At 41.7% G+C, this 15,392-nt stretch overlaps 1 protein-coding gene across 1 annotated transcript in view; it reads right to left on the reverse strand.

The window, feature by feature from the left end:
- FREM1 (FRAS1 related extracellular matrix 1) overlaps window positions 1-15,392 on the reverse strand; it is a gene marked incomplete at its 5' end in the record, with an annotated part of 73,633 nt that overhangs the window by 9,469 nt on the left and 48,772 nt on the right. Inside the window, 6 exons of the mRNA XM_081894993.1 lie at window positions 1,794-1,943; window positions 4,129-4,201; window positions 6,210-6,339; window positions 9,939-10,083; window positions 11,699-11,900; window positions 13,390-13,804. Coding sequence (XP_081751119.1) covers window positions 1,794-1,943; window positions 4,129-4,201; window positions 6,210-6,339; window positions 9,939-10,083; window positions 11,699-11,900; window positions 13,390-13,804 — 1,115 coding nt within the window. The remainder of the gene's footprint in view (window positions 1-1,793; window positions 1,944-4,128; window positions 4,202-6,209; window positions 6,340-9,938; window positions 10,084-11,698; window positions 11,901-13,389; window positions 13,805-15,392) is intronic.

The following is a 15,392-nucleotide window of genomic DNA, read 5'->3' on the forward strand; positions in this document are numbered from 1 at the left end:
CTCTTCAAACTGAACCTGCAATACCTGGGTTTACATATAGTCAAGGCTGCTTTTTAGGGCATAACATCCACAAGGCGCTATACACAACAAGATAAAAAATGCATTAAGACATATTTAAAATAGCTTATCAATAAAGGTATCCACCGAAACTGTTCAGGGCCTCAAAGATAGCTTTACTGTTAGGAAAGGTGACCTGGAATAACTAGGTTTCTGTGCCTCTCTGTCTGGAGCTTGGCACTTCCTCCTGGCCATACCCCCTCACCAGCCCTGCCCCATGGTTTTGTCTAGCTGGAATGTGACCTTGAATTCCAACAATGCCTCTTCCTTGTCAGGGAAGCAGGAGTGTGTGTGTTTGTGGGGGGGGGGGGAGGAGGGAACTAGCCTGCTATACAAAGTTAAAATTTACATTTGTTGTTTTGACTATTTTTGCCCCAACCCTGCTCACTATTGGCATGCGACTCTCAAAAGGTTGCTCCAAAGGCAATGTGAAAAGGTTCCTCACCCCTAGCCTACATTCCTGGTGCCATTACAGACGCTTCAGGTTACAAACGCTTCAGGTTACAGACTCTGCTAACCCAGAAATAGTACCTCGGGTTAAGAACTTTGCTTCAGGATAAGAACAGAAAACACATGGTGGTGGCGCGGCGGCAGTGGGAGGCCCAATTAGCTAAAGTGGTGCTTCAGGTTAAGAACAGTTTCAGGTTAAGAACAGACCTCCAGAACGAATTAAGTTCTTAAGCCAAGGTACCACTGTAGTTTGGAAGGGGTTTCTACATCTCAGGGAAGAGTATGGCAGATTCCTTCTGCCATAGACAAATGGTCTTTGGTCAGGCAAGGAGATGGAATGGGCCCATAATATAGCCTCATGCACAAAACAATGCCCATGCTTCAGAGTTACTGAGCTTCAGCTAATGTGCCCCTAATCCTGCTAGAGTTGTGGGTACATAACTACAGGTCTGAGTCAGTGGATAGGAATTTGCATTCCAACCCCACTTAAAATACAGATGGCACAACACAACCCTGTCCCCACTCTGAAGTACAAATGGGAACCACAGTGCACATCTTGCATTCAAATGTTTCACATGATGCAGATGCACAATTAGATGCAATACGAGATCAAGATTACCAGCCACACAAAAGAAACTGTTTACAGACACTTGTTTCTGCACATTGGATCTCCCTTGCTCAACCGGAGTGCAAATATTTAAGGATCTTTTTTTAAAGAAACAACAACACCATGATGAGTCCCAGCAATTCTTCTTTTAAAAATCAGCCATTTGTTTAAGCAAATGTGGGTTTTTTTATATATAAACGATATGGCCTTTTAGAAAGATGTGATAGTAATTAGGGACTTCCCCTGAGTACACTGCCTGTCCAAGAAGTGAAAAAGTTCTATAGTTAATAGAAAAGTGTGTGTGTGTGTGTGTGTGTGTGTGTGTGGAGCTTCACTAGTTCCTCAAGAGGGGCTTCTCATGAAAGCAATGCTGCAAGCCAAAAATCAAACTCATCCATTAGGAAAAGCTCTCTTTTTTGGGGGGGAGGGGGGAGTGCTGTTTTTCCCTCTTGCTCTCGTTGATTCCTTCAAGCTGTGCTTCCTAAGCAGAAGAAGAATAATAGACATTGCCAGAGGAGGAAAGGTTTGAAACTGTCAAGGCTATTTTCTTTTTTAAATAAAAACACGAAGCATTTTGATCTGAAGGTAAGTGTTAGCAACAACATTTATGTGTTGAAAAATAAGTCGCTTATCAGCCAAGATTGGTCCAGATTTTATTAAGAAGATCAAAAGAGAATACCTCCTTTTGAGTCCAAAATTTTCACTGCAGCTTTTGTCCTACTGCCAAGAACAGCATTCACAGGAGAGATGAGAACCACTTCAAAGACCTCATCGTCTTCCTCTAATCCGTCATAGGTAATTGCTATATTCCACATCTTGGTTGACATCCCTACCAGAAGTAAACATTTTAATTACACTTTAATTGCTTTTTCAATCAACCTAGGTGTCGAAGAAATATATTAATTAACATGTCTACAGCTACAACAGACTAGCTTGTATGTACCATTGTGCTCCTGCCCACTGATTGGACTCCTGTGGTTTTCCCAAATAACACTAACTAGAGACCAAATTTGTTCCTGAGCAATGATGATTCCATTCACACAGTAACAAAGATCTGTTTTCTATAGAGTGAGAAATAATAGCAGGCAGTTCAGGGGGAAGGGCCGGATCGTCATGTAAATTTCAAAAAGAAATAAAAAGTGCTCCTCATCTTGAAATCTTAATTACAGAGAATCCACTATTGTTTTGAAATATTGTCATTATCAATCATCCACGACTAGTTCTGTTTTCAGTGTCAAGTACTTTGTTGCAAAGCCGGAGTCTTCATTGCAAATACCACATAATTTGTTGGCATCACACTATCTATGAACTAAGGTAACTAGTACTGCATAAAGCCACATCTGAAAATCACACAGGAGGAAGATTGAGATGGGAATCTGAGTTGCCACTAATACTGAGGTAAAACTGGAGGCTTCTGTTGGGCAAAAGGTCCAAGGAGTTTTGATGGAAGCAAACATCTGTCAGAGGGTATAACACCATGATCACCACTGAATTTCGCTTCGTGCAAAATTGCAAAGCCAATTCTGAGGTTCTCGCCTGGGCAAAAGATCAGAAGAATTTCAAAGGAAGAAAAAAAAGGGGGGGAGGGGAAGAGCCTTGGCGAGAGCGGCAAAACTTCTCACACAACCTTGAAGGAGAAGCTGGCAGACTACAGCTCTGGAAGTTAAAAGCAAAGGACAATGCTTACCACCCTCCTAGACCATTAAACCCTGACTGGCCTCTGCAAAGGTGCCATAGTTTATTGTGAGTGTCTCAGAGCATGGACTGACCACAGGGAAAGACCAAATTCCAGTGCCCACACTCCAGAAAGGTGCTAAGCTGGCACAGACTTTCTATGTCATGGAGCAGGTTCTTGTGGAGTATCACTTATATGTGTTACAGCAGCCGTTCATGCAACAATCTTCCCACAAGACTGTTAGTCCCCTTTGTGGGCAGTCACAGAAATGAAAGGAACATACAGGGACCCTGTTTCCCCTTAAGACAATTTGTACATGCAATGATTTCAGCCTCTGTATAGGCTGCATCCACACTATGTATTTAAAAGCACATTACTTCCCCCAAAGAATCCTGGGAACTGTAGTTTAAATGTGTGGGTGCGCACAGCCTTGGATGGAACGGTTTATATATAAGCTAAGCTGTAATTTTAATTATATCTCCTGCTCTCCGACCCTGAATGCTTCCCAGAGCGCCAAGCAGTTAAAAACAGTTCATTAAAACAACCAGTTACCAACGGTAAAACATTAAAATGGCAGAACTCTTAACAAGAGGTACATGTTAAAACCACGTAAAATCAGCCAGTAAAGAACACACAGACACATATCAATAATGACTTAAACATCTGGATAAATGAGAAGATATTGAAAAGTTAAGAAACTCAATGGCAAGAAACATTTTCTTTTTTTGTAAGCAATTTCTATTGAAAAATGTCAACATAGGTAAAGGTAAAAGGACCCCTGACCATTAGGTCCAGTTGTGGATGACTCTGCGGTTGCGGCGCTCATCTCGCTTTATTGGCCAAGGGAGCCAGCGTACAGCTTCCGGGTCATGTGGCCAGCATGACTAAGCCACTTCTGGTGAACCAGAGCAGTGCACGGAAACGCCGTTTACCTTCCCGCTGGAGCGGTACCTATTTATCTACTTGCACTTTGATGTGCTTTTGAACTGCTAGGTTGGCAGGAGCAGGGAGCTCACCCCGTCGCGGGAATTCGAACCGCCAACCTTCTGATCGGAAAGCCCTAGACTCTGTGGTTTAACCCACAGCGCCACCTGCATTCAATTTTTATTGAAAAATGTCAACATAGAATACAATAAAAAGTCAGGAGACTGGCTCTGATGGCTTGAGGACCCACTTCTTAAGGGGCATTGCATCCTCATTAAGACTGGATGAAACCCACCTCTCACCACAGTACCTCTGTTTTGTCTGCACTGAATGTCAGTTTATATCACACTACCTGTTCACCACTTTCAATAAATAAATTAATTTTCAAGTTACTGCCCTCCGAGGCAGAGCTTACCTGGATCAAACTGAATAAGTTTAGAAGGAGCCGCAGTAAAATCCTTTCCTGATGAAGCAGTTACTTCATTGATCTAAGGTAGAAAATGGACAGAAAATGCACAGTATGAGGGGCTGAAACAAAGACTTAGCTGGATCTCTAGAACCAAAGCACACGCCTAAATGCACTCTCTGGCCAGAGAGAGCCCCTGGCAGAGTTAAAAAAGTCACAAAAATAAGCAGCAGTGTAGTGTGGGGATTTAGGCTGTTACACTTTTAATGCCCCATTTAATCTGCGACTGGAGCCTCCCTGTTTCTACCCTTGAACAGACTACACACCTTAGTAAGTTTAAAAATGCTTTACTTACACAGTTCCAAAATTCAAGTTCATGCATTTATTCATGCAGCAGCAAGTAAACACAGGCAGAAATCTTGGGCTACAAGATGAAATAGCTCTAAGCACGCGGTTGGAGATTGTAGCAAGCAACCTTAGGCATGTCCAATCTCAGTGAGTTCCTTCCAGGTGAGAGGTGTGACCTAGCTGAGTCTAGCAATACAGATCTATGGTATTAATTCCTTCATGCATTGACTAGCATTACACATGCTATAGTTACAGTATATGAGTCTGCAATATCCCAAAGATTTGTCCAGTTTCTAACTAAGACCAGACCTTATCTCAGAAAGGGGAAACACTTTCCCTAGGAAGGTAAGTATGCCATTATGCTTAATGCCATGGTCTAGCAGAGAAGTCTTTATCAAGAAAGTCTCCAGACAAATTCTTAAGTCAATGCAATTTGTCTAGAGTGTTTCATTACAGCAAGTTAAAGGTCAGTTCAAACCCACAAAAAAATCCTCCCTCTATGCACCTGAAGAGTAGATGGAGTTTAGAGATTCTAAAAGAGGTTTCAAAATGGTGGGCATTTTTCCGTTGAGTCATCAAGATGCAAGAAGTGACACAAAATGCCACATGGGGTGAAGAATGCGGCGGGCACAAGAAGTGGTAAACAGTTAACACGAGTTGAAATTTCCCCCCTCGTTTCTCATGCATGATTGTATGTACATTTAATATGCTGATGAAGCAATCCAAAATGTTGTGACAACCTCTTGCATACAGTAGTATTCAATCAATGACTATTGTGGGCAATGTATCTTATCTGTGATACCAATGTGTCAGACCCTCCAAGTGTACCTATTTTCCAGGGACATCCCTGATTTAGAGAAGCTATTCCAGTTTCTAATTTGATCCCACTTTTCCTTAGGATGTCCCTATTTTCATCGGATAAATGTTGGGAGGGGATGGAGTTATCCAACCCTAGAGTGTCTGCAGGCAATCCTGTATAGGGAAGGGTTTAAAAAAAAGTTTAATATTTTGCTATGTTTTTATATACAGTGGTACCTCTGGTTAAGTACTTAATTCGTTCTGGAGGTCCGTACTTAACCTGAAACTGTTCTTAACCTGAAGCACCACTTTAGCTAATAGGGCCTCCTGCTGCTACCGCGCTGCCGGAGCACGATTTCTGTTCTCATCCTGAAGCAAAGTTCTTAACCTGAAGCACTATTTCTGGGTTAGCGGAGTCTGTAACCTGAAGCGTATGTAACCCGAGGTACCACTGTATATTGGAAACTGCCCAGAGTGGCTAGAGCAACCAAATGAAATGTGTGGGGTTTATGGAATGGGACGTCCCTATTTTCATCCTAGAAATGATGGAGGGCATGGAGTTTGTGTGTGTGTGTGTGTGTGTGTGTGTGCATGCATGTGCGCATTACTAGTCCCTTAAAACCAGTGGTGTAAGTCTCCCATGCTACACAAAGGGTGATTTTTCTTGTGTGTGTTATAAATGCATAATAATTCATTTTGTTTTAATGGCAGGGACCAACATTAAAGTAGGTAGCAGCAAAAAAACAACAACCCACCATTTAGTTTAGGGGATAAAATTGCACCCCAAAAGCCTGAGCAGAGTAGTTCTTTCGACACAAGGTAGGTCAGTTGGACTTATTCTGAGAAGACTTGTGAAGGACTGCACTTTGCAAACTAGCATTTTGTAAATCCTTCAACATCCTTAAACTATGCTTTATTTTCAGTTCCTTTTATGACGACGTTACCTTCACTGCAACAAAGGCAGAATCTGTGATGTACCCTGATCGGGTGATCCTCAAAGGCAGCACCTCCACATTTTCGCAAACTTCATAAACATCCTGTTCCATTTCAATTTTTGACCATTTCAGTTCCAGCCTATTGGGGCAAAGGGAGAGAAAAAACACTGTATGCAGGAGAGAAGGAATTTGCAGAGAAAATCCAAAAGTGAAGTCCCTGATAGTTCAGGATCCAAGACAGCTGGCATTTCTTTCTTGCTGTCTGTGCAAACATACATTTTCTACCAATGTATCACTGTGCTCAGGAGGAAACTGGTCCTAAGAGAGAAGCAAACAGGACTTAATTTGATAAAAGGCTTACCAGAGTTAAACCTTGGTTGTGCTTTCACGTTAAGGCTCAGCCCTCAAATTGCAATGTGTATTGATGGGAACAGAAGTGCCTTTGAGAATGCACAGAACATGCATTCCGCTCACCGTGGAGTAGTGACAGCTGGTTCCCATGTTTTTAGAAGGCATTTAGGGCAAACACGCAAACTTGCTGAGCTCTTTTGGCCCCCCTGGCTAATAATTTGGCTGAGGAAGAGACCCTCCCCCCAATGTTCAGGGGGCAGAGGAGGCTGAGTGTGGAGCCACAGCTTCTATGGCTGGGTTCTCCTCCTGTTGCTGGAGAAAGAGACCCTGGTGCCTCCTGACTTTTAGAAGGCATCTGAAAGCAGCCTTGTTTAGGGAAGTTTTTAATGTTTGGTGTTTTACTGTGCTTTTAATATTCTGTTGGGAGCTGCCCAGAGTGGCTGGGGAAACCCAGCCAGATGGATGGGGTATAATGATGATGATGATGATAACCTCCACTCTGCTGAGACAGGCAAGAGAATAGCATTGTAAAAGTAGGCAGCAATGTGCAATAGTCAGACTCAAAGGCCTGCCTACTCTCATATGAAAGTGCCACATGCTACCTTTATCTGAAATCCTGAAGGGATACTGCCATCCAGGGTAGACAATACTGACGGACGAGTGGTCTGAATCCAGTTTTCAATCATTATACTCCCTGTGGTTTCCCATTGATTAAAAAGCTTCTGGGCAGCAACTTCTGTTGGATGAAACCTGAGGCATAAATATCACCTGCACCCCACATATGGAACTGCCTGTAAGATCTCAACAGTTTGGAGCAAAGTCACTATTCCTCATTTATAGGTTAGCAATACTTTTTGAAAAGCTGAATGCAGAGTCATCTAGTGGCCAGTTATGGAACGGAAGTGAATTCTTTACACATAACCATTTCCATGTGCCCCCAAAACAAATGCTTGAGTGCTGTTTTTCTAGGAAAAGAGTTGCCAGAACTCACCGTGAACACCTTCTCTCTTGTTCTCTTAAAATGGCAATGGTACCCACCTGAGAGGTGCCGGAACTGGAAAAAAATGTCCTGGTTATATCCACCAAGGTTTCTCCTCCAGAAAGCTTGGTTCAGTCACACTAAATTTAGTATCTAAAAGATCTGATATGATTTAAAACCCTTCCAACGATTGAAGAATGGAGAATGAAATTAATGGACTATGCAGAATTAGACAAGCTAACAGGAAAGATCCGAAACCGACGGGACCAGAGATTTACCGAAGACTGGAGTAAATTTACGAATTATATGAAAAGTATTTGTGATGATCAAACGACGTTTGTAGGTTTGCAGGAAGTTCTGTGAAGAATATTATGGAAATATTGTTAAAATGATGAAAAGGAGATGAAAGGTTAAGAAAGGTAAAGGCAATATAAAATTAAGTAATGCATAAGAAGGGTATAAGATGGAGGATCATCAGAGGTGCTGATGGAAGTCCAATAAGATTGTATTTGTAATAATTTCTGTGGTATGTTTTATAATTTGTATGTTAACACTAATAAAATTGTATTTTTTAAAAAATAAAACCCTTCCAAGTAAAAAGAAAAGAACAGCAAAAAGAAAAAAACAAAACAGAACTGCATGCCCAATTTTTGTTTGTTTGAGTGGAAGTATATCAGATTTTAAACAAAGGAAGAAAGAGGCTCCCCACCATCTGAGTCTAATACTTACCATAGTATCGGTGCAGCGTAAACCAATTAGAGTAAACGGTATTTATAGAAACGCACCCAAAGCAGCCCAAGAGGTTGTAAAGTTGTCTCTACTTAAAATAAAGCTGTACAGATGTACAGCATGCTTAACTCTGAGCAGGTATGGATGTTGCATTGCCCTTCTTGGAAGAATGAAAATTGGGAACATTTAAACAAGCAAGCATCCCCCAGATCTGGCGCTAATGCAACTCAAAATGTCCTAGGACCCACAGGATTATTTCTTAGATTCATGCTGTTCTACACACCCACTCAAATTACTTGTGCTGCAATTGGATTTGTACGGCTCCCTTCTTTATTTGCCACCACTGTCATAAACAGAGCATTTGCAGGCAGCAGTTAGTTAAACATTATTAGAGGGAAGAAAGAGTTTGGAGGGATATTTCATCACATAGCTTACACCCTTTTGTTATGTGAAGTTTTTAAAAAACTCACTGAAAATTACAGTATTTCATATATTTGGGACATGTTACCAACCCAGATCTAGAGTGACCTCTAGCTGCAGAAAGCTGCATCTAGATGCAATTTTCGCATGCACAATTTAGCAACGGAATGTGCTTAATTTACAGTCAAACTTCCCATCTTACAAGCACATATATAACTAATAATTGCCATCATTAGTATTATTTCTGTCATATTTCACAGCGGGCAAATAGTTTGCCAGCCTTTCTCTGCTACCCTGAAGACTGTGTGTCTTGTCAACAAGTAAGAAAAGAGGATAAACCTTCCTAAATCTGAATGCTTGCATATACACTGTGAAAATGAAAAAAAAGAAAGAAAACATGATGGATTGGTGTTATGCCACAATCCATTGCATATTTGTGCAAACTGAAAATATCACTGTATACTTAAGTACAGGCTCTTTTCACAAATGTGAAATGTTAAGGCTAAAGACTGCTTTCCAGAAGTGAAATTGTCTGATTTTGAAATCCTTCTCTTTAATCTCAGAAGTTTGGATGATTTAGGAAAGATGGTTTGTGACTGCCCGAGGATATTCTTATTGTTCATCCCTTCCAAAGTGTCAGGATCAATTCCCAGTAATGAAAACAGATTCCAAGGTTGAAGGTGTAAGGCCATGTTAGATAATGCCAAATACTTTTCTAAATTTGAGAAAAACTAAAAACATAAAGCTGATAGACTTTCTTGAACAAGTATGTAAACTCTGATGACAAGAGTTCTGTGTATTTCAAAAGTCTTCATCTTACTTCAACAGTAAAATGTAGCATTTACCTATTTTCTGCCATTTATAGTCGCAAAAATGTTTTCTCTCACAACTTTTACCACAACATGCCACTTTCTCCTAGCCTGGCATCCTCACAGAGTTGTTTGTAAAAATAACAGGTTAATGTATGTGGAACACTTTGAATGTCATAAAAGTCCTAAATATAATGTACATAATCACTAAGAGCCAACATAGCACCAACTCCCCAGACAATTCTCTTTCTAGATTTTTTTAAAGGCCTACAATTATTTTTTCTAACTGCTTCCTTCTAGCTCCTGTAAAGAATCCTGCCGCACAAACCTGTGACCCAGTAAAAGGTCTCTGCTTCAAAACCTTCAGCAAGTGACCTGACTTAAGGGAGGAAGCAAACATCAAATGCTATGAGCAATGCAAGTGTTCGGAAAAAGAAAGCTCTAACTTACATCTGAGGCATTGCAGAGTTTCCTTCAGGATCAGTAACTTGAATCTCCAGGTCTTCTGAATTCCCCTCCCAGTAGCGGTCAATGACATAAAGTATGGTTTTGCTCTTTAAATCCTTCTGACTGAATTCATGCTGAATAAATCCACCTGAGAAAATGAATGAAGAAATGTGACGTCAATCCACTGTACCCAACAAACCAATACAGTGGTATATCGGGTTACATACGCTTCAGGTTACATACGCTTCAGGTTACAGACTCCGCTAACCCAGAAATATTACCTTGGGGTAAGAACTTTGCTTCAGGATGAGAACAGAAATCGTGCTCCGGCAGCAGGAGGCCCCATTAGCTAAAGTGGTGCTTCAGGTTAAGAACAGTTTCAGGTTAAGAACGGACCTCTGGAATGAATTAAGTACTTAACCCGAGGTACCACTATATAACATGCCATATTAAGGGGCCCTGAGGAACTGGAGGTGACTCTCACTGTATCAAGCACTGAGGCAAATCTTCAGCTAATCTTCAATTGAGCTGGGTCTGGGTGTTTTACTATTATTCCCTTTGCCCATGGATAGTCCCAGCCATCTTGGTGCCTGAGATACCCTGAGAAAACAGTGTTCCTACCACTCTCAAGTCAAGGGGCATGGTACTTAAAGGCATTCAAATTATTTTGGCACCTGAGGCAGAACCGCACCATCTGCTCCCTGGCAACAACCCCCCCTACAACAACAATAAGTTAAATAATTGACCATTTCCTGCTCCTTCATTATATCCCAGTCTTAGGCAAACACCTCACTCTGTCTAATGGTAGGCCTGGCCCTGACACAGCACCAAAAGTCTTCAGATGCATCTAACACATAAAATTCCATAAGCCTTCACAGCATTTTTTCCCTAACACTTGTACGTTATGGTCAAGGGTGACATTGGGGGAGGAATGAGGGCCCCTCAAAATTTTCAATAAGGGGGCTGGGCCCTTCAATATTCTGCGGTGATTTGCGCACACTGGGCATGCATGCCGTGCGACGTGCTGACATCACTCATGCATGCTGCATGGCACGCTCACATCACACATGCAAGCCATGTGGCTTGCAGGCCACATGGCGCCATGTTGTGTGGCAAGTCAGTGCTCTTCAGGTGTTATGAAAATTGGGGGGTTACCATATGATGTGTGTGTGAATGCGCTAGCTCTGTTCCTCTTTTTGTCACCTTCCATGAGTTGGAAGACTGTCTTGCCACAGAGAGCCTCAGGGCTCCATGCACAATTGAGAGCCCTGATTTTTACAGGGTTCCACAACACGCAGGGAGCCTCCACAAATGCAAGAGGCTCCTTGCTGCTGGTAGTTGCACTACAACTTGCGGAAGGCAACAAAAATGGCGAGAGGCTGTGTGTGAAGCTAACAAACTTGTCACTGCTGCCTAACTTTTTTGTAACATCTGAAGAGGTCTTTTTTTTTTTTAAGTTCCACACTACCTTGATTAAAAAACCAACACACACTGCAAGTGTGTTTTTAGGAAGGAATAGTATGAATTTCTGAGTCCCGCTCTGAGTTCATAGAATATAACTGGCTTATACAGCAAAATGAAATAATTAGGTTTTGAAAAGACTTGGGTCCTACACACTTTTCTGCTGAGGTCTATTTCAGTCTGCTTTTCTGACACTTTCTCCCGAAATAAAGTTTCCAGGAAACTTCTTCTGTAACAAGTTGCAATACTACCCAACACAATGTATCTTGTGAACTACAGGGAAAGGGGAAATGACACTATACCTGTTGTTACATTTTGCAAGTAGCCGTACTGAGGTCCTCGCAAAATCTTGAAAATTATTTGTTCATCATCTCCATCACAATCTGATGCCTTCAGGGCCCGGGAAGTAATGTAAATACCAAAATTGCCATTTTTCAGAAGTTCTACATCCGAAGCAGCACGAAGGTGGACAACTTCTGGTGCTGCTTTGGCTGGGCTGTCCACCTAAAACAAAAATTAATGCTCACTATTACTGATCAAAGGTTAGATATTGATGGATGGAAGGAAGGAAGGAAGGAAGGAAGGAAGGAAGGAAGGAAGGAAGGAAGGAAGGAGCAACACACTCCGTTACCCTTGCCCTATTATAGCCAAGGCTCTTTTTGAAGCCATACATGTCATCAAAACAGGGGTCTTAAACCCAAATCAGTTTGATGAATTAGCTTATATAAGTCCTAGAACACTGAAACTTGAGATACATGCAATCTAAGGCATGCAAATTACTACAACTTTGTGTATGTATATTTATGATGAAAAGCCCCCTTCATGCAAGAATCATGTGAAGGGGCATAGAAAGAGCCTATGTCTCTAGCCCCATGCCCCAATTCATGTGGCTTCTCAGTTCCTCCCCCAACATCCATATGTTACCATGGGGAAAAGTGGATGTGCCATTTCTTCACACATTCTCAAAGCCTGTATGACTGTGAGCTTTGATGCCTCAAGTTTACACACACAGGCTTTTCATGTTAAACATCCATGTCTAATGTGTGGGCAGTGGGAAATCAGCAAAGACAGAAGCACAGTCCCTTAACCACCATCTACAATTGATGCCCTTTTATGCAATTCACACATGAAGGGGGCTAAAGAAGACATCAAAAATCAAGGCAACATAAAACACTTCATTTGGCATACAAGCAGTTCAAGACATCCTCATTGATAGAGAAGTAGGAATGTTCCCAATACAAAATAGTAAAAATACAAAGGGAAAACAAGAGAAATAGAAAAGAGAGAAAAAGAACAAACAGGACAAAGTTAAAAGGATAAAAGAAGGAGGAAAAACAAAGAAGGGAAAAACAGAGATGTACTTGCACATCTCTATCTGCCAATTGTAGGTATTTGGGTGGGGGAAAGAAGTCATTTTCCTTGGACTGAGGACACAAACAGGAAGGGGACAGTTGGAGGAGGGGAGTCCCTGCATGAAAGGCAGGGTAGAAAGGGTCTCCCAGGGTGAGAGACTGGGAGATGATAGATGCTCCCAGGTGCGAGATGGGAGAATCTACCTCTCTGTATGTGGATAAATGACAGGATATATATGATGTAATATGGTAAAGGGCCTTTCAGGTATTTTCTTCCCTCTTCCTCTTTTTTTCTGTTTTCTCTTTCTTTCTTTCTCTCTCTCTTTTAAAAAAAAATATTCTCGTTCTGTAGACTAGTTTGATTCTTATTTTGTTTTATCTCAAAAAATGTCAATAACAATATTTTAACAAATTAATAAAGAAGTATGGAAATGGAATAGCTAACAGTCAAAACTTGGGATATTAAGTTTACTTCTTTATTCTACAGAACATATCTATCAACATTCTGTAGTGCATTTGGGATGGTTTTTTAAATAAAAAGATAACAGAATAAAATACAGCACAATAGAATCCTAAAACCTGCATCAAAATGAAGCTAAAGACAATAGTGTGTGTGTGTGTGTGTGTGCGCAGGAACTTGCCTGGATACTGAACGCCAAGGGCTCTAGTTGCACCTTGTTATTTACTATGAAGCCTTCATTCACTCCATCTGTTGCCACAAATGTAAATCTGTCAATACGAGAATCCCCTCCTCCATGTCTATAAGCAATGTTCAGATTGTCCACATCTTGTTGGCTGAAGCTTTGCTGCCATAGGCCAGACTTTCTGTTGAAGAGCTGGCCGTACTGTGGGAGCTGTGCTAGGAGAAAGGAGAGGTTTTGCGGATCTGTGTCTGGGTCCGAGAGCTGGAGAATGTCTGGAGAAAGGAATGCAATGCCACCTTCGAGTAAGGTCAAGCCTTTGTTCTTGGTCACTGTGGGTAAGGCTTGGTCCACTGTCTCCAGGATGATCTCAAACTCTCCGTGTTTTGTCCTTAGTCCATTGCTGACGATGAATCTGGCAAAAAGAGGCAAGTGTTCCTGTTTCACCATCTACTGAAATGAAATATAACAGACACCTTTACTAAAGGGTTTGCCTCTTGGTTACTCTGAGAACATATCAAGACCCCAGTCTCTGAAAGAATGACACTCACGAGTGGCAGACACAAAGTCTGTGAACTTAAGAGACAGCATTCAAATGATTTATGATCAAACCAACTGCATAAATGGACTGCAAGTTGTGGGAATGGTTATGAGGATGCAGATACGTCATTGCACCCATGTTTCAGTATTCTGTTATGTTTCTTTTCAGTGACCCCAAATTGCCAGTGTTTGTTTACTTTAAGGATTGACATGCCACTTTTATGGTGTTCAATTCTTGTTTCAAAATGTTAAAGTGTAACTGATAAACGAACACAGCTATGAGCTGCCCAAGGGAGGAGGCCAGCAGCAATGGCCAGGGAAAGAATATGGAGAGGTAGCCGCTGCTGCCACCGCTGCCAATCAGGAAAAGCACCGGCTCATCCTCCACCCCAAGCTCAGCAGAGATGGCACTGGCGGGGAAAATAAGGACGTTCCGGGATCAAATCGGAAGCCAATATGGCTTTTGTAATTCTGGGACTGTCCCTGGAAAATGGAGACACTTTGAGGGTATGCAATTGCACATGATCTACTAGAAATATAATTCAGTTAGGTAGCCATGTTGGTCTGATGCAGTTCACACACACACACACACACACACACACACACACACACACACACACACACACACTAGCACCTTAGAGACCAACAAAGTTTATTCTTGGTATAAGCTTTTGTGTGCATGCACACTTCTTGGTGTATCTGAAGATGTGTGTATGCACACGAAAGCTTATACCACTGTCCCTCAGACGTTGTGGGGGGCTGGACTATATTTTGGAAAAAATATTGAACAAATTCCTATGCCCCACAAATAACCCAGAGATGCATTTTAAATAAAAGAACACATTCAACTCATGTAAAAACATGCTGATTCCTAGACCCTCTGTGGGCCAGATTTAGAAGGTGATTGGGCTGGATCCAGCCCCCAGGCCTTAGTTTGCCTACCCATGGCTTACCCATGGTGCTACTGGACATATATACATATATATAGTTGATTTAAAGTCTGCTACCACTGTCAGCCAAGTTTCCTCTCTCCAATGAACTATTATTTTGTATAAAAATAAAAGCTGTCTGGCAGCAGGCCTTCAAGGTCACAGCAGGCAGGAATCTTCCTCAGCTCTCCTATCTGAGTGCCTCTGAGACAGGAACAACTCTTAATTGGGGTGTGCATTGAGCCACAGGCATTTTGTTCATATATACAAACCAATGAATATTTGAAACACTTATTTCACCTTAGCCCTAGGTCAAAGGCCAGAGCTAGAACTCTTGAGGTCAGAAAAGCCTTGATACCATTGGGGTCGTGTGCCTGATTCTTGATGTAGAGTTTGTGACCTCTTGGCCTGAGAAACTGCTGATATTCAAGTTACTACCCTGAAAACTTCCACTGATGATTCAGAGGTGACCAACGTGTGTAGGCATTATGCCATCAAACGGATGGGGAAAAGAGCAGGCAGGTTTGATGATTT

The sequence above is a fragment of the Podarcis melisellensis genome, assembly GCF_964234715.1.
Source record: "Podarcis melisellensis genome assembly, chromosome: 17".
Lineage (NCBI taxonomy): Eukaryota > Metazoa > Chordata > Lepidosauria > Squamata > Lacertidae > Podarcis > Podarcis melisellensis.